Raw genomic sequence first — 25753 nt, 5'->3', positions numbered from 1 at the left:
TTGTTGCTCCTCTAAAGCAGCCCATCCATATCAATATCATGAGCACCCATACTAACCTAATCCTGCTATTTCCCCCTAAATCCAACCACCTTCTGGAATATCCTCCCCACCCTCCTCATAATGCCTCAAAATCTCCATAAACACATCCCCATCATCCCCATCATCCTCATACCCCCCGCTTCCACACCCACTCGCATATGCCCCCTTCTGTGTCCTCCTTTTCTCTCTATCTTGCCTCTCCCACGCTCGTTTAAACTGCGCTCTCTCCTCTGGCGTCTTCCATGCTAGAAAGTGGGAATAATCATCCACGCTCAGCCGGTGGGTGGCGGATCGGGGTCTGGGTCGGGGTTTAGCTTTTCTTGTTGGGATTGGGGTTAATGGGGAGTTTGGTGTTGTTGCTGTTGATGTTGTTGATGATGTGGATGTGCTGGGTGGTGAGGAGTTTCGTGCTCCTGTTGCTGGTGCTTTTGTCGTTGTCGTTAACAAACTTGCGGCCGTAGTGGGATATATCCTAGGCGGCGGAGTCAAAATAGAAATATCCTGTCGTGGTGCTTCCTCTTCCCCCCTTTTCCCTGTTATCTCATGGCTCGTTGGGGTGTACAACTGATGATGCCGTTCCGCAATAACAACCGCAGCAGGCGAGATAGGGGCTAGTCGAGCGGGCGAGCGAGGAGGGGGTGTAAGAGGCGTTGTGGTCTGGGCCTGGGCCTGGGTATGGCCCTGGTTTAGTCTTCTAGGCGACCGAAGCGGAGCGGTAGGCGGGATCACCGGGAGTGGTTTCTCTACCTGTCTTTCGTGTCTTGGATGAGCAGAATCGTACATCCCCAGCGGAGAGGGGAGTATGGTCCGGTTGTGTGCTAGCGGGAAGAGACTGTTTGTTTTTACTTGTCGGGGGGCGGGGGGATGATGCCGGGTTATTTTTGTTATTGGCGTGACGGGCGTGATGAGGATGGTGGGTTTGCTGTGGGCTGGTGATGTCGATGTCTTCGATCCGTTTTTCTGATTGTGGTGTTCTCCTCGGCCTTGGGTCCAAACCTGAGCCTTGAGGTTTGGCACGCTCGGTCGCCGGACGAGACCATGCGCCGGCCGTCTGTGAGTGCCTGGTGGGAGGCTGGTGTCGAGGAAGGGTCTCTCGGACAATCTCGGCGGTGGTTTAGGAGGAGCATCTGCGGAATCCCGGTCCTGTTGATCTGGTCGGCTTCTGGCATCTTGGACCCTCGTGTCTTGGCCTCCTTCTGGGACAGCCGCCATAGTATGGCCAAAACGAGAAAACTGATCTCCTGACTGTTGTGGTGTTTGGCCGATCCCAGAACACGCCAACGGGATAGCCGGCATGTCAAAACCCGCACGCCCTTGACTTCCCACCGCACTGACAGGCGAACTGGAGTCCACCCAAGCCTGATGCCGGCGATACGGCCTGTTGACAACAACCGGCTCAGGATACGGCTCAGGATACGGCTCAGGATACGGCTCGTCGTGTTTCCACGGCCGTGGCTTAAAGATCTCACTGCGCCGGGGTTCTCCTCGGCGAATCTGGTGATTATTTGTCTCTCTTCGCTCTTGGGTCTTCTCCGACTTCTTCTTCTTCCCAGAGGACAGAAGGTTGTGCGTTGCTGCGCCGTTGGACGGTGTATCCTATAACACACGCTTTGTTAGACCATTCTGTAACTTGTATCCCCTTCCCGTCTGACTCGCCCAACTCGTCCAACCTGTCCAACCTACAAACACACCCATACACGCCTCCAACGAGGCTACCTACCACGGACATGTCCTGTACCTACCATAAGCACCCGGCTATACCCTCCCCCACCACTCCAAGGAGGAGGAAGACACACTTCTCTCCTTTTCGCCGCCAAATGCCACCTCAAAATCAGTTCCCCACACTCCTCTTCCGTGGGCACCTCCGCAGTCGAGATCACTTGGTTTGGCCGGTCCGGGGTGTTGACTATCTCAAACTCCTTTCCCCCTAATCCTTCTTCGTCTTGGTCTGTTCCGGTGGTCTTGGCCTTGTTCTTGTTCTTGGATAGGTGCGTGAAGCTGCGGAATTTGTGGGAGAACCCGGTAGATGATGCCCCAGTTGTGCCGGGGGAGTGTATCGGCATGGTTCGAATGTTGAGAGCTAGAGTTGTTGTTGTTGCTGTTGTTGTTGTTGTTGTTGTTGTTGCTGCTATTGTGGATAAGGGGCGGGCGAGTGAGCGGGATGTTGGCGAGAACAAGGGAGACAGGGAAAGAGACCGACTACGGTTGAGGTCAGTAGGCATTGTGAGCTGAGCAAGCAGAACTGCCGCAAAAAACCAAAACCAAAAACATAATCAACAAAGATAATCATAGAAAGAAAAAACGTGGAATTATGCTCGCTCTTTGTTGTATGCTCCCCCCGCCCTTCATTCCCCCTTTCATAGTCATAATCATTCAAAAAAAAGAGTCAGGCGAAACCAAGCGGTTGCGTTCCCCATTCCACGTGTTTGTTTCATTGTACTAACCCCCCCTTTGTCCCCATCCATCAAAGATAACAACACCACAAGGAAATCCCCCTCCGCCTCACCGTGTCCGCAAGCAAGCGAGCAACACGCCCAAACAAACAACCTAATCCAAAATAACCCCCCCCTCCACAACCTCACAAACTAACCGTCACAGTCATATGGTTACTCAACACCAACAAAATCGGCGGCAAACTATTACACAACACCTCCACATCCGACAAATACGCCAAACTCGCCTCCTCACTCTGACACGTATTCTCCTGCGGAATCGGCAGCGTCGTTAGCATCACTGCCGTCTCACTACCCCCACCACTCCCACTCCCATTCGCACTTTCACCACTCCCATTCCCACTCCCGCCGTTACTGCCCTCACTGCTGTTGTCGATGGTACCGCTCGCCTGCCGCATGAGCTCGTTCAGAATGAGATGCTGCGCTCGACTGGGGAGGTCGTTGAAGGAGAGGGAGAGGCCTTGGGTTGAGTAGCTTGATCCGGCGCCTCCTCCTGCTCCTAGTCCAGGATTGAGGCCGAGGCCGAGACCGGGGTTGGGGGAGGTGGCTGCGCTGTTTGGGTCGTTGTTGTTGTTGTTGTTGTCGTCGTCGGGGAAGTGGTGGTAAGAAGCCAGGAGTTCGGGGATGTTGAGCGAGACATCACCACCACCAGCGCTAGTACCGTCCTTGGAGAACGAACTCCGTCTCGACCGCGCCGGCGAACGGGTGTCCACCTCCGCAAAAGACACCCGCTTATCCAGCGTGGGCGTCACCGCGCCCGAACTGGCTTCCGTGCCTGTCCCAGTGTTGGTCCCCGTCCCCGTGTTGCGGCCGTACGATGATTGCCTAGACAACGGCGGCCGTTCCACGCGGGGCGAGTCCGATTCGGCAAACATGATTCTCGGCCCGGCGCCGTCTTCGTTGGTGATGGTTGTTTGTGGGACGAGGTTGCTGGAGAACCGAGGCGCTGAGGAACTGTGTCGTGACAAGGGGGGCCGTTCGGGCTTGAGGATTCCCCGGGGTAATTGGGATGAGGCGGACCCTTTGCGGCTGCGTGGGCCTGGTTCGAGGATCCCGGCTTCGTTGGGGGTCGCGGGCGTCGTGGGGGTTGTGGTGGTGGTGCGTTTGTTGTCGGCCGCCATGGTGCCGGCCATGGTGCCGTAGGACGAGGGCGGTGGCAAGGGTGATTGTGCTCGTTTTGATTTCTTCTCTTTTCGAGGGCTCTTTGCGCTAGAAGCAAAGATATCCGCAAAGCTCCGTCGCCGGCGGACCGCAGCCAACAGCGGTTTCCTCGCGTCGTCGTCCTCGCCGCCTGTGATATTGCCCGCGTCGGTAAAATGCGCCCCCGTCTCAGACGAGTCACTGTCCGAGTCACTGCCGGGATCGAGATCGGAGTCGCTGCTGTCGAAGACACTGGTGGGTAGATTCTGCGTATGGATTCCCATGCTCACGCCCAGTTTCACCAACTGGGACATGGACGGCTTCCTGGGGAGTTCCAGCTGGGCTAGGCTATGGCGTCTTTGTCTTCTGTCTATGGGCTCGCTGTGCGGGTTATACAACCCCGGCCGGCCAGACGTAGAGCCCATGACCTGGGCGATCGACGCAAATTCCTGGGCCTCGGTCATGGAACGGCTGCCTCGGTAGGCCTGCAGGTCCTCCCACCACTCTTCTTTCTTCAGACACTCGTTGACGAGGTTCTCCGTCTCCGGGTTCGTGTAGTGGCCGTGAATGATCGTCTCGTAGGTTGAGAGCTTTCCCGAGGCAAGCCAGAAGACCAGAACCTGAGCATCGATCCTTAGTTTCTCCAGCAGGGCCTTGACTCGCCCACGTTCCTCCTCCACTTCGCTCTCGTACTCGACAAACACAATCACCCGCAGGTCGAACGCCTTCTTCCACGCGGGGACGGTGTGTAGAATGTACCCCAGTTGCAAAATTAACGTGTCTGTCTCGCATTAGTATTTGTTCCCCGCATCAGTACTTGACCGGCGGAAAACTCACAGGTATCAAAGTTCGTAGTCAAAACATTATTCCCATCCGCCGTAATAGCCGCCGACATCTGAATCGGCCACAGATCGATATATTTCTTCGTATTACTCCCGTCGCGCCGCGGTGTCTCCAACGTCTCAAACCCCTTCCCAATCGCCACATTAAGCCGATACCGCAGCGCCAAGTCCTCCAGAATGGTAACATAGCTCGTCGCCGACATCATCTCCTCATTCTTGATGGCATCCGTTGGCAAAATCCCCTCGAGAATCCGCGAGGACGTGTCGCCTCTGCGCCGTCGTCGGACTTTGGGCTCGGTTGTTGTTGTTGTTTTCGAGTCGCTTTGCAGGGGCGGTGCGACGGGAGAAACGGGAGCGTCGGGAATTTGAGAGGTTGGTTGCGAGCGTCGGAGATCGTCCATGTTGTAGAAGCCCATCACGGCAATGTTGGGTCGCATGCCGCCTAGGCCGGCCGAGAGAACCAGGTTGCGTACCCCCCATGTGATGGTGGGGGACATGGTTAACTGGACGAACGCCTTGATCCTGGAGTACTCAGAGATGTACTTGGTCCACGCCGCTTGTTGGAGCTTGGCCTCTGTCACGCCGGATGCAAAGTCGTCGGTCACGATGACGTGCCCTAGGATGTATAATGCTCCTTTCTTCAGCGAGTTGCAGAATTGGATCAGTCGGGTTTGTCGCCTTGGGTTGTTGATGAGGAGGATGATCTGGGGCCGCCAGAACTTGATGTGTTCCGGCTTCAACCGGAGCAGATACTTCCTCACTTGGTGGTAGATGAGGTTTTGGGACACGTCTCCCCAGTGTTTCGGTGGGCTGAGGTAGTGGATGAGGAGGAAGAGAAACACCAAGAGGCAAACGGCCGTCGTGGCATATGTCTCGTCGATGAAGAACATGGCTGCTGCGGAGAGGACGCTGCCGATGAAAGCAGTCTGCCAGCTGAAGAACTTGAACCCTGGTCGAAAGTTGGGGGCCGACCCGATCTTGAGGAAGAAGCACGCGAGGTTCATCACGAAGAAGGTCATCTGTCATCCGTTAGAGCCATTTCAAGCACGCAAGCACGCAACCACCATAGTTCCGGATTCCTACCTGGTAGCCCATGGATATGAGCGTGGCGATTTGATTGAGGTTAGCAAACATGGCAAGCTGAGCCGCGCAATACGTAAGGAAGATGGCCAAAATGGGTTCATCCGCCTTTTTTGTGCCCTTTCCGAGTAACGACAACCCGGGAAAGAGTTTGTCCCGCGCAAGAGCCTGCATCAGCTTGGCCGAGCCGATGACGCCCATCAGGGCAGAGAAAAAGGTCGTCGCCAGCTCGCCCGCGAAGACAATAGGGGGCCAGATGTTGGTATCTTGGATGATGTTGGCGTTCAAGAGGAACGAGGCGTGGGTTGTGCTCGATGCCAGCGCAAGGATGACGAGCAGGTAGATGATAAACGTGGAGAGCATGGCCCAGAGCGTGCCCACCGGAATGGCCTTGCTGGGGTTTCGCAAGTCTCCGGACATGGACGCGCCCGCAAAGATGCCCGAGGTCGCCGGGAACAGGATGCCGAAGAGATCCCGGAACGTCTCGAACCCTTTAAACTCGGTCCCGGAGGTGTGTGGGAGCAGGTTGGACCGCAGAGTGGCGAGACTGGCCCCGGTAAACTCGATGCCTCGGTCCGGATCGCTGAACGCGGGCTTCGCCAGCGCAGAGAGCGGGATGCTGAATATGGAGAAGGCTAGGACAACCAACAAAGCGTTGCTTGCCTTCGAGAAGATGGCACTCCCAGCGAGGCAGAGCCCAGTGCAGACAATCAGAGCCATGGTCCCGAACAGATAGTCCCACCAGTATCCCACAGGCATAGAGTCGCCGAGGTTGAGTTTGATGCAGTCGATCAACCCCACGACGTTGAGTGCCGTGTTGAGGACCTGCGCAAGGTAGAACAGAATGCCAATGGACCCTCCAAACTCTGGACCGAGGGACCTCGATATAAGGTAGTAGGCGCCGCCGCCTTTAACTTCTCCATTTGAGGCAATGGCGGAGAGTGAGAGAGTCGTGACAAAGTCGACGGTGTAGGCAATGAGCATGAGACCTGACCGTGTTAGTAGATGCGTAGTGGTTGACACGGAATAGCATTCCCACAAACCTAGTATCCCGAGCAGTCCGACTTGTCCTAGAATCAAGCCGAATCTCAAGAACATGAGAATGCTGAGAATGTTGAGGCAGACCGGGATGTAGACACCCGAGACCGCCCCCAGCTTATGCCTCTTGGTAATAGACTCTTGCTCCATCTCGGGCGATGTGGGCGTAGGACGTTGCTAAGACGAAAGTAAAGACGTCTAACCACTGCACTTCTCCTTCCCGCCTTGTCTTAACAAAACATCATAACCAAGAAAAGAAAGCCGAACAGAAAAAACCTTGACAGGTCCTATTATTACCAACAAGCCAATGGATTGATCCCTTCTGGCTTGGCCTTTCTAGCAGTGTCTCAGCCTCTCTAGCTGTAGATAGGCAGCACCGGAGTGTCACAAACAGCCAGTTAGTGTACCTTCAAAGAAACATTGGTACGATGTATTGAAGAAATAGCCAGCTGCTGGACAGTCCACCAACTCCGCACATCAACAAAGGTGGGGGGTAGTTGTGGAGGAGGAGAGGCCGCAAGTCTCGGTCTGAAACCGGTACCGGGGTTGCAGGTCGCTGCGGTTCTGGTCACAATCGCTGGCCAACAGGGCAGGGCCTAGATCTTAGTTGACGGCGGGGAGCGGGATCCTTCTACGATCGACGGCCAGTGGCTTCGCAGTAGAAAAGAATTGGGAACGACAAGCTAAGAACGAAAAATAAAAGAAAGATTTGAGTGTGCTCGAGCTATCTGAGGAAGGCGCGAATGCCGGTTTGCTGGGGGACATCTGATGTCATTTGGCATGCATGTTGTTGTTCTCTTCAGGCAGACGAGCAACTCCAATTCACCTAGACCGCCCCTGGTATTTTCACAGATCACAGCACACGCCATCCCCGATCCAGGGTCGCGTCGGTTTCAACCTTGGCAAACAACCCGGTTCCTGGGTTGATCGGATGTTCATTGTGGCGCTTGGGGCAGAAAACGGGGAGAATACACGAGTCAGACGTCTTGTGGATCGGAAACACATTGGAGAGTTGTCTGTTCTCTTGATGATGATTGATGCATTGCAGTTCTCAGAGCTTCACATCATCGGAGAAGTGAAACCCCCCAACAGTCTGAAGGCAGGAAGCCGAACAGGGCGTGCGGAGAGCCTATCGGGGTCTTAACTGTGGGGCATCTGACCTACCACGTGCCTGCCCATTGAGCCATTTCAGGTGGGCCCGGGGGCTCCCGCCGACCGCCTTCAGCCGCCCATTACCAGTCAGAGCCGTTAACCACCGTTAACGTTACCTATCCCGTCAGCAGGCCGCCAAACCGAACTCGCTGTGGTTCCCCATTTGTCGTACCTGGAGGCTATCTTGGTCGATCTGCAAGGTCACAGGCTTCCGTCAGCTGTCGCTGTTCAGCATCACTCTCTCGTCTTGTTCCTTTCCGAGGTTCCGTGGAATTTGAACTCTCCATTTCCTTCGCCGATATTGAATTTCCTGTCCATTTCATTCGGGACTGCCCAGTCGATCAGCGTACCTCCGGGTAGCCTATCTATCTTCCCGATAGTCCGAATCGGCCCATTCGACGAGCGAAAGCTGCAGGACTGCAACTGACTCAACGTCGCAAACTCCGACCGCAAGGTCCGATTCCCACACTGAACCAACTCGACATAAACCCTCCGTCGACCGACAATGCCAGGCTCCGGCGAGGATTCCCCCCCGCCGATACAGCAGACACTGGGGACGTCACCCGGGTCCTATCGCGGCCGATCCTACGACCGCGCCGAGTCCATCGCCCGTCTCGCTTCACCCGTCGCTCTCGGGACCTCCCCCGCGGCGCGTCCGCAGCCCCCATCAGGCGATGAGTCGAGCTCTGGGCATTTGACCCCCCTCCCCGGGCCTGGTTCACACGTCGCTGGGCCCGGTGTGTCCGCTCTTGCGGCTGCCCTCTCCAACTCTCTGGGCGCATCCCCGCCTCGGTTCGGCACGCCGCCCGTGCGAACTGCCTCGCCTGCGCTCGCCGCTATCAATGCGCCAGCCTCGGGCACACCGACAAACTACGGGTCGTTCGATGCGAGGAAACAAGCGGGAGGCGCCTATGAAGATCCGGAAATTATCAAGAGGCATCTTGTTCAGCCAGGCGATGCGGGCTCGGATAATGGATCGGGGAGTGATACCAATGGCTCAAAGGGCAAGCAGCCCGCCGGCGCGGCCCAGTCCGGCCTGGATGACGAGTTCTCGAGCTTGAGGTTACAGGGAGGCGACATCACGCGACCGATCTACAAGTGGACGGAAGAAGTCGACCAACGGGGCAAGATGCAGCGCAGCAAGAGCTTTAGCGTCACGCGGCCGGACCCGGAAACGGACGAGCTTGACATTAACAATATCAAGGTCCCCGGAGGCTTCCGGCGTAACTTTATCCGACGCGCCGCTCGGGATACGGACGAGCTGGAGCAAGGCGATGGTTACGGCCAGCCACAGGCGCAACCTCCCCTGTTCACGAACAGCTTCCTCGAGTTCCTGAGCTTGTACGGCCACTTCGCTGGTGAAGAACTGGAGGAAGACGACGAAGTCCTGAACCCCGGCGAGTACTTCACTTCTGGCTCAGAAAGCGACGACTATGACGAGGCGTCCGATGACGAGCCCATGGAGGAGAGCGCCCTACTCACGCCCTCACGCCGGAAGAGGAGGAGAAAGGAGCGCGGAGGTAGTGGCCAAAACAGCCCCATGAATGCGACCTTGCTCCTCCTCAAGTCGTTTGTCGGTACTGGCGTCCTGTTCCTCCCACGCGCGTACCTAAACGGTGGGATGCTGTTTAGTAACCTAGTGCTGCTGTTTGTGGCCGCGCTCAGCTATTACTGCTTCGTTCTGCTTGTCACAACCCGGCTCAAGGTTAACGGCTCCTTTGGCGATATTGGCGGTATTCTCTACGGCAAATGGATGAGGAACTTGATTCTGGCGTCTATCGTCATCAGCCAGCTGGGATTCGTTGCGGCCTACATCGTGTTCACCTCACAAAATCTGCAGGCCTTCATACTCGCGGTTACCGATTGCAAGTCTCTTATCCCGGTGACCTGGCTCATCATCATGCAAATGGTGGTGTTCCTGCCCTTCTCGCTCCTGCGCGACATTGGCAAGCTCGGGTTCACGGCGCTCATTGCCGACGCCTTCATCGTCATCGGTCTTGCCTACCTCTTCTACTACGACATCCTGACCATCAACACGAGCGGTCTGGCCGACATCATCATGTTCAACCAAAAGGACTGGACCCTCTTCATCGGCACGGCCATCTTCACCTTCGAGGGCATCGGCCTGATCATCCCGATCCAGGAATCCATGCGCCACCCCCAGAAGTTCCCCAAGGTCATGCTCATCGTCATGGTCATCATCACCACCCTCTTCATCGTCATGGGCGCCGTCTCGTACGCCGCCTACGGCTCCAAGACGGAAACCGTCGTGTTGCTCAACCTGCCGCAGGACGACAAGCTCGTCAATGGCGTGCAGTTCCTCTACTCCCTCGCTATCTTGCTCTCGACCCCGCTGCAGATCTTCCCGGCCATTCGCATCACGGAGAATGCGCTTTTCACCAAGAGTGGCAAGTACAACCCGTATATCAAGTGGCAGAAGAATGTGTTCCGCTTCTTTATGGTGGCCCTGTGTGCACTGATTGCCTGGGGTGGTGCGGATAACTTAGACAAGTTTGTTGCTCTTGTCGGTAACTTTGCTTGCATCCCGTTGGTGTACATCTATCCGGTACGTGGTTCCCCGAGTTTCCCCTGTCCCCCTTAGACCCCCTCTCCCCCAAAAAACTTTGTGCTAACTATGTTATCACAGCCCCTCCTCCACTACAAGGGTGTCGCCCGGACGACGTTCAAGCGGTGGTCTGATATTTTCTTGTGCGTTTTTGGATTTGTCGCCATGGCCTACACTACTAGCCTCACGGTTATGAGCTGGGCGAATGATGAGGGCGGCGGACTGCCGAGCCACTGTGACCCCAAGGGGTTGTAAGAGGGGTAGTAGAGGAACGCTGTTTCGCGAGACCAGCCATCAGCGTTATTTTTCTCTTTTTTTTTTTGCCGTTGTGATAGCACGGTTGAGCTTGGGTGTTCTTATATCTATCTGCATTATGGTGTTGAAGCAGGCTTTGGGTTTGTTCAGTTTTAGGGTTCGGGATGTATTTCTGGTGTATGAGAAGAAGGCCCATTATGGGGACCTAGATAACTTGAAAGAGCTGGGAAAGAAAGTACCAACGTAAGAGAGTGCCAAATTGGGACATCTACAGTTGTTTACACGTCAGGGCTCATGCCAGGGGTATAGGATAGCAGTGGATAGAATGGATGCAATACACTATCTTCTTATTATATCATTATCATTGCCGCCTCTTTCACACATTTTATCTTACAACACGTCAATTGGCATGGTGGTGGTTGATCCTTTTGTGGTGGTGGTGAGTGGCTCACGGACATCTCTGTAAGGTTGCGTGCACAGACCACCACTCACTGTTCTGTTGAGAAGCTCACCAATCCACTCTCTCGTTGAACATCTAAGCATCCGGAACCTCGACGACTTTCCTTGCATCACATTTTCCTATCCTACGGCCCCGCTCATCAAACCCGACATCATTATTAATATTTCTTACCTATTGCGTTTTTAATTTCTTGACCGCTTTGCTTTTGCTCTTCACTTGCTTCTCAAAAATTGCTAGAATCGTCCGCACTTCTCGCTTGCTACTCGTCCACCATGAACGCCCCTGACAGGTTGGTTTATTTCGCTTGTTCCTTTCCTTTGTCCTTGGACCCCTCTTCGACAATCTTTCATCCTGGGATTTGGGTCTCCTTTAAAGAGGGAGGTGACAAGCCAGATGACTCTGGTCATGGAGGAAGACACGGGGTTTGGAGCCAGCAAGGGAGCGTTCAGCCATCACGAGATTCATCCACCCGGCCATCAAACCTGGCACCAAACCCCAGCCTGGATAATCCAGCACACAAATCGACATCTTTTGGACGGAGACGACAACGGGGATGATGGGTATGTGTCCATGGAAGTGACTTTGTCACGTGCGGCCGTGAGGGCTTGAGGTTGCTCCTTCCTCTGCTGGCACCGGGTACACTGGACGATGCACCGGATCAAATTTTCGGTGTTGAATTTTCTATTTATTCGGAAGACAACCAACCCGACTAGATCATCGTCTTTGAGTGCTGGACTTGAAGACCATCGCAACATCAGATACTTCGAATATCTGGAGCACTTCTCTTCCCAGTCTATCCCGATATTCTGCCTCGGAATCTCTCAGCAAAATGGCTTCAGTCAACTTCCGCCACGACGACAATCTTCAAACTGGGTTGGGACTCGACGCAGTGGCTATTTTGGTATTTGGAGGTCATGATGCTGACTGGGATTGTCACAGGTTTGAGCTCTTCGTCCTCGCTGATGGTGAGAAGAAGATTACCGAGAAGGTCGTGAGCGGTATGTACTTAGATCGCCCCTCTTTGGCTCTGAATTTGGACCCTAACAGCTACCCCTAGGCATGGCCAATTGCTCCGACTTCATCATGCTCAAGGAGGACCACACCCTGGGCAACCTTCTTAGTGTCTATCTGAAGATGGCGCCCCACGTCCTCATGTCGGGCTACAAGAGTAAGTCCAGTCCCAGCTTCCCAACACCTTCCGCCCGGGCTGCCCTGTTTTCGAATACTAACACACTTGCAACAGTCGGTCACCCCAACGTTCCCGAGGTTCTCCTACGCGTCCAGACCGACGGCACGATCACCCCTCGCGAGGCCCTTGTGACCGTCTGCAAGCAGCTAGTCGCCATGTACGGCCAACTGGGCCGGGAATTCCAGAAGGAATTGGCCCTCCGCCAGTATGCCGACCAAGGCGAGAATGCTGGTGGTGCTGGCGGTGCCGGTGGTGCGGGTCCCTCTGGCCAGAATGACTACTAGACATGAAGGCGGGGATTTGTTTTCGGGCCAACGGAAAAAAGGCGGCGTTTTGGAGGCGTTTGAGGTGGTCTTTCTCGCTTGGGGCATATACAGGGCACCTGCTGTTTGGGACATTTCTTCATTTGCCGACGGTGATGTGGGTAGAAAGGGCATGGTTCATTTATGGTTTGGTGGACTAGCCAAATATGCTCGAGCGATCCGTAGATTCGGGTAATATCGTGGTGGGCAGGCGTCCCGAAACCAGCGATCGTGGCAAATATCAGGTGTCCGGGTGTAGTGATGACTAGTGATGATATTCTGCGTCGTAGCCCAAGGCAAACATCTTGCTTCGCCTTCAGGTTCTGCCTTGACACTGCCATCTTTTCCCTAGTCCGCATTACCAGCCGCCCCGGCCTTACCCATGGTACTATCCTCCCCCTTCCCATCCTCATGATGCGGCTATACCTGTTGGCCCTTCGCCACCGGGAATCAACTGTAGTTTTGGGTTAGACCTGATATCTCAGGGCACAGCATTATCTACTCACCATGCAAATATTGTTCCCGTTTAACAGGATCTTCTTAAGTTTTGTGTGGGTGCCAGAGTAGTCGCTGGGGAATGTGAATGTCAGACTTGACCGAAGCATATCACCGGGTTGTTTCAAGATACTTACAACTCGGTTACGTCTTCAAGAACCATGTCTGTCACGGTGTTAGTCCCAGTGGGCTGGTTCATGTGATGAGAAAAGAAAGTAAAGGGTGGGATAGGTGAGTTTATTCGTTTGGGGTCTGGGGATATCAGACTTACTGACGTAATCGTCGAAGCCCACTAGCGTCCCGGTGAATTCTGAGAGAGTGGTTAGTTGTTTGTAGACTAGCCTCGAGTTGAATCGTGTCGGGGACATCGGGGGGGATATGTAGAGAAAGGGGTGAGATACCTTTGTCACCCTTCATGACGACCCAGATGCGCGAGCCAACGCACTTGTCGATGAGTTCTAGGGGGGTGGGTTAGCGGTGCTTGGGAATAAGTAGGTACTTCAAGTTGTTTTGTTTTGGCCGTCTTAGAAGGATTGCATCGCTCACCGAGGGGGAGTAGTTGAGAAGCCATAGCGTGGGTTGTGATGTTGGGCTTACCAGCTCAACGACGAAGGAACTTCTGGTGGATTTCACAAGTGAAGTGAGTTGTAGGCGGGCAGCGCTGAGCTTTAGTGGGGTTGGGGAATTCGAGGTTTCAATGATACCGTACCTTACGATACTGTTGGGATAGGAGGGCGTAATTTAGGTAATTATCCTGTTACCATCCGAAAATTACACAAACGTACGACCCACTTATTGTTAAAGTGGGCGACAGGGGTCGCGCCTCATCACTTTTGTGAGCGCGTCTGCCTTACAGTTCTCCGGTTTCGTTACCACTCGGGAGTCAACAGCCTAACCAACTACCAAATCGAAGGTGGTGGTTCCCTTTCAGCGTTATGCCCTCGTGGAGCTATGGCGCCGTCCTCTCATTTAGGAATGTGATAGTTCGACCGCCGCCGTTCCGGTCGTTTTCTCATTTACTTTCCCGAACAATTTGCCGTGCCGGCGTTTTGAAGCGGTGTCGGGATCCGGCTTCCTCGTCGTCATCGCCGCTGCGAACTTCGCCGTAGGTCCACACGCCCCATAAGAGGGAATCTATTGTGTAAAGCTTTCTGAGCTAACTTAATGAAGGCGGTGCCGGAATTTTGGGAGGATGAGCGCCCGGAAGACCGCACAGGGTCTGTGGAATCTCAGCCATGGCATCGTTTTCGCACCAGGCGGGAGGGTGGTCGGCTCGCGCTTGCCTTTAGTGCAACCTCGCAACGCTCTGTCGACCACAAGCCCGGCGCAGGCTGCGAGTTCGCACGATGCGGAAACCCCGGACTCTGAGGCGGTGACCGCCGGAGCAGGACAAGATCCTAAGCAGACCGCAACCGACGAAGTGAAATCTCCCAACGAGGCCGTCGTTACCAAGGCCACTGCGCCCTTCACCCCACTGAATTTCAAGATACCGGATTCAGTCTTCCAGGAAGCAAAAAATGCACCCGAGGGAACCCCCCAGTCTTACTGGACGTACGATAAGTACCGCGGGCCAGATGAAGATGGCGAGCCGAACGTTAAGGTAAAGGTTCATTATTGCCGCAGCGCTCACAAGACTGAAGAAGTTGTCAAACTGCACTTCATGGACGAGAAGTTGCTTGGGTTTGACTTGGAGTGGATGAAAGATGCCTACCCGCGCCTAGGCGCGCGAGCGAATGTCTCCCTGATCCAACTTGCTACTCCCACCCGCATTGGGCTGTTCCACGTCGCCATGTTCGACAGAAGCAAGAGGATCGAGTTGCCGACTCTGAAGAAAGTGATGGAAAACCCTGAAATCACCAAGGCTGGCGTCTGGATCAAGGGCGACTGCACACGCATGTCCAAATACCTCGGCATCCAGTCTCGTGGCTTGTTCGAGCTTAGCCATCTTTACAGGCAGCTCACGCACTCCAAGGCCGGCGAATACAATCTGATCAACAAAAAGCTGGTCGCCCTCAGATCCCAAGTTGAGCACTATCTCGGCCTTCCCCTGTTCAAAGGCGAGGACGTGCGAATGGGCAATTGGTCAAGACCGCTGGATGAATACCAAATCCTCTGTAAGCTACTACGATGTATGATCAAACACTTTGGCACCTCAGCTGACACCAACAGATTCGGCATCCGATGTGTATGCCTCGGTCCAGCTCTACGCCGTTCTTAATCACCTGCGCCAGACCACCCTTGATCCCGTACCCGATCTGCCCCACCATGCCGAACTCGACATTCCCATCCCGATTGCGCGACCTGTTGAGGTTGAAGAGTCGGAGACGGAGGATCAAGAGGCCACGGCAGCGGCGGATGGGCTCATTACTGAGGAAATCTTGGCGACTGAAATTGAGACCTTGGTCATTGCCGACCAGGTGGACACTGGGGAGGATGGCGTCACGCCCAAGAAGAAGAGAACCACACGAAAGACAGTCGAAGTCGAAACCCTCACGACCGTCGAACCTGAAGCTGGCGCGGATTCCACCACGCCTAAGAAGACAGTAACCAGACGGAAAACGGTTGAAGTCGACAGCTTGGTCATCGCAAGTGAAACCGAGACTGTAGAAAACGCCGTCACGCCTAAGAAGACAACCCGCCGAAAGACGGTCAAAGTCGAAAGCCTTGTCATCGCCGACCAGGCTGAAGGCGAGGAGGAAAACGTCACGCCTAAGAAGGCAGCCAAAAGCAAGCCGGCCGAACTGGAAAGTTCGACCGTCACCGACCAGGCTGAGGCTGAAGAGGGTACCGTCACACCCAAGAAGACAATCAGGCGGAAGGCAACCGTCAAACAGATCAAGTTGGTTGCGAAACCATCACCTCAGGGTGTTGGCGCATTGTTTAGTGAGCCTCACGCAGAGGCCAGCTAAATCATGAATCTATCAGCCGTGGTCCTTCTGGCTTGGCTCTGGATGGGGCCGTATCGCAGATGGGATTCGGCCGCTTCCGAAACGAAAGAAGAAGAGCAAACCCACCAACTCACGGAATCTCAGACCAACCACCATAAATATAATCACCAACTGAGCGGGACGTCACAACTCCCTCAAGGCATGGCACAATGCCGCCTGATACATATGACGGGCCTTGCGAGGCCTTTACTCGGGGGGGCAAACCCCTCACAGCCAGATTACTCACACACACATAGGCACGATGCCTGTGGAAAGATTCCCGAAACCATTAGGATGGGCGTTAGAGGGAATTGGATGTTGAATCTCATGGATGGTAGCCAACCCAACATATTGACCCAACACTGGAAAGCAGGGAGTTGGTGAGCACATCATGAGGTCATGTACTGCACTTTGTAGAGTTGTCGGATTTTGTTACATACACAGACACAACACAACGCATGATAGGCATAGATACATGATGACAGAAGCAACGAAGGAATGACAGGGGCTATATACGAACCCATCCAACATGCACAACACTGCTGGTACTTATTGTATCGATTCATTTGTGATCAATGAAATCTGTCTGGGTATAATAACCTGGATGTTTTTGTACGCCTTTGTTGTCCCACACACACATTTTCCCGCGGTGTTTCAAAACCCTCCTCATGGGCCTCCTATTCACCTACAACCCCCCTCCCAACATTCACCTGCACCTTCTTATCCTCCCCACCACTCAAAATCCCCAACTCCCCATCCCAAACCACCCCAAACACCTTGCACCCTTCTCCCGCAACGGGCCTCTTCTTACCACTACTATTACTCTCCCGCTCAATAACATAAACCGGCTCACTCACACTCCCCAACCCCCCCTCCTCCTGCGTCGCAGGCCGTACACTACGCAAATCCCACACCCGACAGGTCCCATCGTGCGACCCCGTCACTAGGGCATACTCGTTATGCGGCGAAGGGGAGAGCGACACAACCTTGTTGGTGTGCCCGCGCAGGGTCATGACGGAGGTTGTGGCGGCGCTGGCGCGCGGGTCGATGAGGGTTACGTGTCGGGCTGCGGTGCCTGCTGCGAGGAGCGGGGCGGTTACTGAGCCGGAACCGGAGCGGGAGAGGGCGGTGAGGGAGAGCAAGGGGTGGGAGGTGGTGAGGGTTGAGACGACGGTGGCGGTGGTGAGGTCGATAGTGCGGAGGGTGTGGTCTTGGGAGGCGGAGTAGGCGACGGTGCGGTCGCGGGGGTCGAAGACGGCTGCGGAGGCTGGGGCGGAGTGGATGGGGAGGAGGGATAGGGGGCCGCGTTGGGCGGAGGTGACGGAGGTGGTGGTTTTGCGGCGTTTGGAGGTGTGGGCGCCTGGGAGGAGGGAGGCGTCGGGTTCGGGGGCGGAGGTTTTGGAGGTGCTCCAGAGGCCGATGGCGCCGTCGGCGGAGGCGGTGAGGATGCGTTTGGAGGGGCCGTCGACTTCGAGTGAGTCGATGGAGCCGGTGTGGCCGTAGAGTTCGAGGGTGGGTTTGAGGTCGCCGGAGAATTGGTCGGTTTCGGTGTGTTTCCATACGCGTACGGTGCGGTCCATGCCGGCTGAGGCGAGCTGGGTGTTGGAGAGGAACTTGGCGGCTTTGATGCTGGCTGTGTGACCGCCGTGACTGCCGGAGGGGGATGTTGCAATGACCTGGCCGGAAGCGTTCCATATCCTAAGCAGGCCGTCGTAGGAAGCGGAGAGGATTCTGTCCTGCCCGCGGCGAAAGTTGTCCCCGGACCAGCGACCGGATGCAGAACTTGCGGAGAGCACATCGACGGCGCTAACCCAGTCGTCGTGCTCGAAACTGGCCTCGTATACTGGCGGTATTAAGCTGCGGACGTATTGCAGCGAGAGGTTTGTCTCGACCGAGAGGCCGTTGGCTGTGAGGTAGTCTTCGAGGCTGGTCCTGAGAAAACTGCCATTGACGAGGAAGTCGAAGGGGATCGATCCGGTGTCAAGCATAGACTCTGAATTGAGGACGCGGGACAAGCCGTAGCGGCGGATGTCGGCGGGCACGAGGAGCTGGCGCTTGCTTTCGGGCAGTTCGAGATCGGCCTCGGTGGTGGTGAAGGTCACCCTGACCTGCGCCCCGGGGGCGTCTGCCATTGGTTCGTCCATTGCGTTGTAAATTTGATTATATTGATCGTACTGTAAACCGAAGTCTCGGTGGTGGCCGTCGTCAATTTGCGGAATTGTGAGAAATGTGGAATATCGGCGTTGTTGTCGTCTCTGGATTGTTGATTTTCAGATCGATCTTGAACTTTTTTTTTCTTTTTCCTTTTTAGGCCTGCAGCAAAAAGTCCAGGTCCGATAAGGCACCCCACCACCGCTATCGCACCCCTGCACCCACACTGCTGGCTGCAGTTAGCGGGGCACATGGCCTGACGCGACCCGTTAATTGTTCCAGGGTCTCACGACTTCGGACCGCGTTAAGCTTCCCAGGCGCGTCGAATTGATCAAAGACCCTCCAAAAGACAACGGCTACCCCGGCCTCACCAGCTACCACCATGGTGACTCTCGACGAGTTAGTAGGCAACGGCCTACTGCAAAAGCCCTCGTAAGTCACGTCCCGTATGCTAAATAAAGCAAGAAAATCCGTGGGCTTAGGTGGGGATAAGTCTAATTTGAACTCAATAGAGACACAGCACCTACTCAGGTTGAACGGGCCGAGTCCAACTACAAGTCCCTCGACAGCTTTGCCCTTCCCAAGGACCGGGGCTACCAACAACAATTCGCCGACGTCTACTTCCTCCGTCTTACCAAAATAAAGCCCGCCGTCGAGCAGGTGGCCGCAGCAGCATGGAAAAACACGGTCCTCGGCGGTGAGAAGGCCACCAAGGTGGACCGCGTGTTGGATGTGCGGCAAGGCCACTTGTGCTGGGTGGCTGGTACGGTCTACATGGACATGCCTCTCAAGCCGAATGTGCTGGACGATGTGTCGAAGGATGTGAGTTCCTTTAGGGGGAATATTGGGGAAGAATATGGCCCTCGGCAAGATAGGCCCTTGCTGACATGAGGCCAGCGCTGGATTTCAGGTCCCACGACAGTCGAAAACTACTTTTCCAATACGGGCGAAGAGACGCTGATGCTGGAGGACGAGTCTGGCCGCCTCAAACTCGTGGGCGATGTCCTCAAAAACTACTTCCTCGTCACCGGGTGCATCATTGCCGTGATGGGCACCGAGAACATCAACGGCGAGTTCGAGGTCCTGGACCTGAACTTCGCTGACCTCCCACCACAGCCCGACCGCTGGTCTCTTTCCAAAGCCCCCAAAATCCCAAAACCAAAGAGCGAAGACATCGAGATGACCGACTCTTCCTCGCCCTCCCAGTCGTCCAAGAAAATCGCCCTCGTTTCTGGTCTTGAATTCTCTGGGACCGACACATCCTACGCCATGGAACTCAACCTCCTCCTCGAGTATCTCCTCGGCGAAGCGCTAGACCCGACTGCCCAGTCCGACGTTTCCCAAATATCTCGCCTTTTCATAGCCGGCAACTCTATCGCCAAACCCTCGGAGCACGACCCGGCCACCGATAAGAAGGCGCTCAAGAAATACGGTTACGATTCCTCCTCGTACAATCCCCTCCCCTCCCAACTCCTCGACACTTTCCTCACTTCGCTGCTCCCCACAATACCTATCACTCTCCTCCCGGGCGTCCAAGACCCAGCAAACGTCAGCTACCCGCAACAACCAATCCACGCCGCCATGTTTCCCAGCGCACGCACCTATACCGCCGAACCCACACCGTCACCGTCTGCGTCGGATGAACCGGGGTGGCTGGACGCGGTGACGAATCCGTGGGAGGGCGAGGTAGAAGGGTGGCGGGTGCTCGGCACGGGTGGACAAAACCTGGACGACATATGCAGATATGTCGACAGCGCAGACCGGTTGGGCATGATGGAGGCTATGTGCCGGTGGCGGTGCAGTGCGCCAACAGCGCCAGACACCCTCTGTACGTTTCACTGGCCCTTACCTTATTCCCCCTTAACCTGTGACTTTTCTACACTTAATTTTCCACTAACACCAACCAGGGTCCTACCCCTTCCAAGACGACGAACCCTTCGTCATGAAAACATGTCCACACCTCTACTTTATCGGATGCCAACCCGAGTTCGGAACCAAAATCATCGACGGTCCCCAAGGGCAGATGGTGCGGTTGGTCTTAGTCCCCTCGTTCGCTGCTACCAAGGAGATCGTTTTGATCGACACCGAGACGTTGGATGTGTCAAAAGTGAAAATCAGTGCATAAATTTGTTGGTACTCTACAATAAGCTAGCAGTTCAGCTAATAAGCGGATCTAAGTGAGAGGCCTAAGGCAGGGGGAAAAGGGCCAGAATGGTGCCCGGCGAACTGATGCAAGCAAGCAGGCGGAAAGGGATCGCCATACTGCGAGAGAGCCCACCGCGCGCAATATCAAGCCCGATTTTTCCCTCCTCGAAAGATTGGTCTCCCACGATCAAAGTGTCTCTGTATCTCAGCCGAGACTCTCATCTGTACCATGATCCGGTTTCCTTTTCCGTTCCGTTCCAATGCCACCGTGGATCAGCAGTCGTCGATCCTCCATCGACCGTCGATTGTCGACCGCGGAGTGTCGACCTTGCGAACCTTAAGTTTCCCAACCCCCCGGCCGACGAAAAGAGAACCCTTGAAACTCAAGGCAAGCAAGCGAATGCGCGAGCAAGCAAAAGAACGAGCTAGCGAGCAAACCTTCGCTCTTTTTCTGACGCAAACAGGTGGCTAGCCGATTTGGTGTAAACCCGAGCGAGTCCAGGTCCAAACTGGATGTCCCTAATTCTCTTGAAATCTCATGGATCTCGTCTCTAGGACTCTTGCCTCGCTCCTTGACCAAGAAAGACCTAGGCGCGATATACCCTCACCTCCTCGCCCACCTGCCCAATACAAAGAATGAGCGACTCCCAGCCAGCCCCAGCAATCTCATCCCCATTATCCCGATGGCCGTGAAAGTCAAGACCCCCATCATACTCATCATCCTCATACGCATCCCTATTAAACCGCGCCTCTTCCCTCCTCTTCGCCTCGCGCCGCTTTCGCTCAGCGATACTGTGCTCGGTCCAGATCCCGCGCGTTTTCTTAGCATTCTTCAGTCGTCGCAGCAACTGCATGAACGGGGAGTTGTTCCCGGACGAGTCGGAGTCGGAGTCAACCTTCTCTTCTGCTTGGATCTGCTGCTCCGCCGTAACGGGCTCGCCAGGCAGCGGCTCACGAACGAAATCGCACGCCTGCTCGATGTGCTGGCGCAGAGTAGCCAGGGTATGTGCGGCCTCGGCGCCGGCGCGCTGACGCTGTTCGATCATGAGCTTGTCGTTGGAGAGGAGATCAGCCGTGGGGCCGGCTTGTGCGGCCGCGGTCGCGAGGACGGAGTTTTCCGGCACGCGGCGTAGGTCGATGGTGGTTTCGACATGCTTATATTTCGGCCCGGTGAAGGCGCCGGATGTGCTGGATGTTGTCACGTGGATCGTCCCGTCGTCGTCATCGTCTTCGTCACTCTCTTCTTCCTCGTCCTCGTCCTCATCACTCTCCTCCTCCCCCTCGCCCTCGTCATCATCATCATCAACATACCCCCCATCCCCCTCCTCATAATAGCCATCATCACTATCATCCTCAGTCGTATCCCCCTCCAAACTCCCCAACCCCGCACCATCACGCACATCCGAATTGACATGCAAACACACCCTCAAAAAGCCTACTTGCAGCCTCTGCAGCGCAGTCAACACCCGTCCGCCGGGCTCGAAAAAATCTGCTGTTTTCAGCACCACTTGGGTCTCCATTGTTTTGCGACCGTCTTCGGTGCGGAGGCCGCGGTAGACGCGCCTGTTTTCGGGGCGCGGGGAGATTGTTATGGTGAGGGTGTGGAGGTGGAGGTGGAATGGCTGTGGGGGGTAGTTGTCCGGCCGGGGGAGGTTAGGGGTGGTGGTGCTTCCAGCTGAGGGGACGACAGGGCCGAGAACTTCGAGTGCCGCGGCCATGAGTTTCTCGTAGCCTTCTGATGAGCGGTTGGGTTCCAGCTCGATGGCCATGTGCCGGATGAGTGGGCCGTAGCGGGCGAGATTGATGTTAAGGCTGTCGTTTTGTCTACGGCTGCTACTGCCGTTCTTCCTGGGCGAAGTGGATGTCGACCCCAGTCCGTAACGCTGGCTGCTGTTGTAATACATTCGGCCGCGGCTGCTGCGACGTGCGGCATTGGTGGGGGATGAGTCGGGCAGGTAGTACGATGACGGCCCCTTGATCACCTCCGGATCGCGTAGGAGATAGAAAAAAGTATTCTCCGAGTAGAGGATGCGGGCGCCCTCTACGGCGGTCTGGCGACACGCGTACATGACACGGTTATCAATGGTGTCATCGGCGTTGGGAGCGCCGATTCCGCCGCTGCGTCCTCCTCCTCCTCGGCGGGTGCGGCGCACGACCGCGCGGCGGGCGACTTGGGTCCAGAGATGCTGGACTTGGATTGGTGTAGCGGAAATGAGGAGGTAGCGATAGATTTTGTCGCGGATCTCGACGGAGAGGTTGAAGAAATGGCAGACCGGTTGGACGGTCTCTAGGAGTGCGGCTGTGCCGGCGTCAATGGTGGAGGTGAGGCGGCGGCGCACCGGGCTATCGGTGACCAAGGTATTGTTACCCTCGGTGTTTGTCCTGGCGTTCGCCTTGGTTCGAGTCCTGCAGGCCTTGGGGGTGGTTTCATCCACGGACCCAGCAACGACGATCTCGTCCTCAATCACCTCCTCGACTTGCTGCTGTTGCTGCTGTCGTCTAGCCGGACTCTCAACAGCCACTGAGCCAGGATGTCCCCGCTTCGGACGCTTTCCCGGTCGAGAATTATTACCGCTGTTGTCATTGCTCCCAGCATCATCAGAGGCGCCGACATCATCAGGGGTACCAGCGATATCAACGGGTCTGAGGGCAGGAAGGATACTATCAGCGCCAGAAGCACCAGGAATACCCAGGTTAGAATCCCTCGGCAGGCCGGCGGCAAGCTTCCGCAGCTCGCGGCGCATGTCAAGGGCCGGGGTCCCGGCAACGAGGACATTTTGGTCCCGGTTACGGCGGAGACGCCGGCGCTCGGCTGCTTCCGAGTCTTGCCAGATGTGGTCGGGCACGCCATTGGTTAGGTCGATGATGACCGGCCCCCGGAACGATCGCCGATGATGGCGGCTCTGGTCTCGGTTCGGATCGTGGGTCGGGTTCTGGGCCAAGTTTTGACCTGAGTTCTGAGCGGGATCATAGCCCCGGTTCTTCTTGCTCTTGGAACTCTCCGCCTCGAAATCACGAAAGACATCTCGGTCGGGGTCACCCCTAGAGACCTTACGCTTGACACCCTTGGAATCGAACGGGAAATTGGGTGCGGGAATGGAGTCGTCGAGTAGCAAGTTACGGGTCCGTGACGCAGGGCCGTCAGGGGCTGTGTGGTGCCGTTTTTTCTTTCCCTTATGTGCCCGTTTGATAGGCCGCTGCGTCTTGGGTAGTCGGACTGGTCTCTCGTCATTTTCCTGGTCCTCATCGTCGCTGATGACGATCGGGTTATGACGGTTTGAGCGCGGCGTCCTAGGCTGGTCAAGGTTCATCGGGATGGGAAACCCATTGTTCAAATCGACAGCATGCTGCTGCTGGGAGGGCCGCTCTGTGGCGGTGGATTCGTTACCCGATGGTCGGATAGCCAGGCTCGGACACGACCTCAACCTGTTTGCCGCTTCAATCTCAGCTAAGGTCCGGCTCCTGGTGCTGCCCAGGGCCAGGATGAACGGATTAGGGTTGTCAGCCATGGTGGCTGATTTGGGTTCTTGGCTTTTTCTGAAAGCCGAACTTTGTTTTGTGTCAGACGATGAAGTTAAAGGCAGAACTGAACTCGACTGGTAATGTCGAGTTTGGGAGGATGTTCGGGTTGCAATCTTGACAATTTGCTCTCGAAACTTTGATTTCTTAGAGCATTTCTTTCTTCGAGCCCGGGAGAAGCCACTTCCTGTTACGAAAGAAATCCCAAGATGTGCGTGCCTACGGATGGAAAGAAGGTTAGACGAAGGTCCAAATTCAAAAGCCGGGTTTCCAGTCACTCCGGTTCATGCCGGATGATTTTGAACTTGATATGGGGCGGGCAGGTGGTTGATTGAATCAACTAGGGGAAGGAAACAGCGGGTTGCTCACCTGAGTGTAAAGAAACCAAAACAAATGGTCTTGCTCTTGTTTTGAATACAAAGAGTGAGGTTGGTGTGATGCGGCTGCGATAAACACAGTCTCGCAGAGCTGGGAGGGTTAGTTGAAACCCACCAGCCGTTCTCAGTCGAGAACAAAGTAAGAGTGCGAGAAGCGAACTTGAACTCTCCCTGGACGAAGCACGGCCAAAGATGAAGGCTATGATCCCGATCAAGTACAATCCCAGGCAGCTCGCCAAGGAGTGAACGAAATCGCCACGAGGGCAAGGGAACGAGGGGCAACGATGGGTGTTAGAAGCAAACTTACACTTTTGAAGGTAAAGGATGCAAAGGGGGGTCTGACAGTCTCAAAAAAATAGTGCCTTCAAGATATCAACCAACTAACGCGAGGTGGCGCTACCTGAGGCGCCCAAGAAGGTTGAGGATCGTAGTGCAGCCAGGGTTTAACAACAAAAGTGAGGAAAGTCGTGGGAAGTGAATTTTGGAGTTTTGAAATCGTGGGAGGAATAAAATCATAACAAACCAAGTTGCCCTAAGAATAAGCGGAACCACGAGGGCGGCCGAGGCGGCCGGACGACGACGAGGGGGTTCCGGAATGGTGTCTCTCGGCGTTCTTCTTTCTAAACACCAGAGAAATAACACAGTGTTGTCACTATGGGATGGCATGAGCACATTGGAAATGTTGGATACGTAGTTAGGGAAGGGCTACGACACTTTGATATCACCAACATTTTGGAGTCGTGACTAGAGCAAAGGGGTTGGGTTGTACACAAGGGGGCAAACAAAATCAAAGAGTATTCGAAATAAGGGAAGATTTCATTCTCAAAGCATGGGCAAGAAATATTCCACACAGGTGTTAATGGTGTAATGAACAAGAATCAGATAGCACATTGCTTTCACGTAGCTTAGACACCAATATTGTGACAATGTTATGTTAACAAGATGTGGCCTCGAGATGCATGCTCATAAGTGACATGTAATCGTGTGATGACTAAGTGTTTTCACTCTGGAGGTCTAAAAAACAAAGAAGAGAAGGGTTTTTAAGTAGCTCTTTCCTATACTACTTAATCCAACCATGAGCATCTAATTAACTAAATATTATTTGAAAAGTCGGGAAGGCGCCCCTTCGATCTTACCTGCCTAGCTAATCCGAATTGACCTCGCCTTCGAGACATGCCGCTTAATTCAAATTCCTCTCTGACTTCAAGCAACTGGAGTTCATCCCCTTCCATAATTCTTTTCTAGAATAGGTGAAATCCCATTCTCAATTGACTCTTTCATTCCCCGTGCAGCAAGACGACATTGCACCATAAAGTCATTCCAAGCGTTATCAATGGACATACACCTCCACTACCCACAATTTTTCAGAGTTTTCTAGATCCTTTCCCACGTAGGCAGGTCCTTTACAGAGTTGTACGTACCATGTGAGCACGGGCGCTTCTAATCGCTAGATTCTTGTGGATGATGTTGCCCTTGCGAGGGATCCTTCATTCCAACTGGGCTCGCAAGATATGCCATCTATGATACGCATTGCCAACACCAACAGTCGTGGATCCTCCGCATCCACTTATTTGGGGTACTCTTTTCAATGGGGCGATGATCCCCGGGGATTTCCTGTCAACA

General features: G+C 54.9%; 9 protein-coding genes across 9 annotated transcripts; 4 read left to right on the top strand and 5 right to left on the bottom strand.

Moving 5' to 3' along the window:
• Window positions 1-75: 75 nt before the first annotated feature.
• C8A04DRAFT_23961 (uncharacterized protein) lies at window positions 76-2261 on the bottom strand (the record flags this gene model as incomplete). Its single annotated transcript, XM_062778896.1, has 4 exons — window positions 76-337; window positions 1057-1235; window positions 1375-1635; window positions 1782-2261. 4 exons carry the CDS (start codon window positions 2259-2261, stop codon window positions 76-78), a joined length of 1182 nt encoding a protein of 393 aa, XP_062641536.1.
• A 356-nt stretch (window positions 2262-2617) lies between these two features.
• C8A04DRAFT_33662 (amino acid permease-domain-containing protein) lies at window positions 2618-6742 on the bottom strand (the record flags this gene model as incomplete). Its single annotated transcript, XM_062782551.1, has 4 exons — window positions 2618-4413; window positions 4470-5493; window positions 5558-6543; window positions 6598-6742. 4 exons carry the CDS (start codon window positions 6740-6742, stop codon window positions 2618-2620), a joined length of 3951 nt encoding a protein of 1316 aa, XP_062641535.1.
• Window positions 6743-8249: 1507 nt separating this feature from the next.
• C8A04DRAFT_8623 (transmembrane amino acid transporter protein-domain-containing protein) lies at window positions 8250-10565 on the top strand (the record flags this gene model as incomplete). The annotated part of the gene is made up of 2 exons (XM_062785182.1): window positions 8250-10310; window positions 10392-10565. 2 exons carry the CDS (start codon window positions 8250-8252, stop codon window positions 10563-10565), a joined length of 2235 nt encoding a protein of 744 aa, XP_062641534.1.
• Window positions 10566-11854: 1289 nt separating this feature from the next.
• Window positions 11855-12498, top strand: C8A04DRAFT_23958 (uncharacterized protein; the record flags this gene model as incomplete). Its single annotated transcript, XM_062778895.1, has 3 exons — window positions 11855-12023; window positions 12083-12193; window positions 12269-12498. 3 exons carry the CDS (start codon window positions 11855-11857, stop codon window positions 12496-12498), a joined length of 510 nt encoding a protein of 169 aa, XP_062641533.1.
• Window positions 12499-12925: 427 nt separating this feature from the next.
• C8A04DRAFT_23957 (uncharacterized protein) lies at window positions 12926-13582 on the bottom strand (the record flags this gene model as incomplete). The annotated part of the gene is made up of 6 exons (XM_062778894.1): window positions 12926-12970; window positions 13023-13086; window positions 13149-13176; window positions 13283-13321; window positions 13413-13469; window positions 13558-13582. The coding sequence occupies 6 exons, from the start codon at window positions 13580-13582 to the stop codon at window positions 12926-12928; spliced, it is 258 nt and encodes an 85-aa protein (XP_062641532.1).
• Window positions 13583-14203: 621 nt separating this feature from the next.
• C8A04DRAFT_23956 (putative Werner syndrome helicase) lies at window positions 14204-15920 on the top strand (the record flags this gene model as incomplete). The annotated part of the gene is made up of 2 exons (XM_062778893.1): window positions 14204-15125; window positions 15181-15920. 2 exons carry the CDS (start codon window positions 14204-14206, stop codon window positions 15918-15920), a joined length of 1662 nt encoding a protein of 553 aa, XP_062641531.1.
• A 695-nt stretch (window positions 15921-16615) lies between these two features.
• On the bottom strand, window positions 16616-18082 carry C8A04DRAFT_33659 (WD40-repeat-containing domain protein; the record flags this gene model as incomplete). Its single annotated transcript, XM_062782550.1, has 1 exon — window positions 16616-18082. The coding sequence occupies one exon, from the start codon at window positions 18080-18082 to the stop codon at window positions 16616-16618; it is 1467 nt and encodes a 488-aa protein (XP_062641530.1).
• Window positions 18083-18471: 389 nt separating this feature from the next.
• Window positions 18472-20214, top strand: C8A04DRAFT_33658 (DNA polymerase alpha/epsilon subunit B-domain-containing protein; the record flags this gene model as incomplete). The annotated part of the gene is made up of 4 exons (XM_062782549.1): window positions 18472-18521; window positions 18602-18911; window positions 18987-19917; window positions 19997-20214. The coding sequence occupies 4 exons, from the start codon at window positions 18472-18474 to the stop codon at window positions 20212-20214; spliced, it is 1509 nt and encodes a 502-aa protein (XP_062641529.1).
• A 607-nt stretch (window positions 20215-20821) lies between these two features.
• C8A04DRAFT_23953 (uncharacterized protein) lies at window positions 20822-23743 on the bottom strand (the record flags this gene model as incomplete). The annotated part of the gene is made up of 1 exon (XM_062778892.1): window positions 20822-23743. One exon carries the CDS (start codon window positions 23741-23743, stop codon window positions 20822-20824), a length of 2922 nt encoding a protein of 973 aa, XP_062641528.1.
• Between the last annotated feature and the right edge of the window lie 2010 nt (window positions 23744-25753).

This window comes from Dichotomopilus funicola (assembly GCF_033296635.1).
Source record: "Dichotomopilus funicola strain CBS 141.50 unplaced genomic scaffold C8A04scaffold_1, whole genome shotgun sequence".
NCBI classification, from domain to species: Eukaryota; Fungi; Ascomycota; class Sordariomycetes; order Sordariales; family Chaetomiaceae; genus Dichotomopilus; species Dichotomopilus funicola.
The sequence above is the reverse complement of the archived record's forward strand: the minus strand, read 5'-3'. Positions and strand labels throughout refer to the sequence as shown.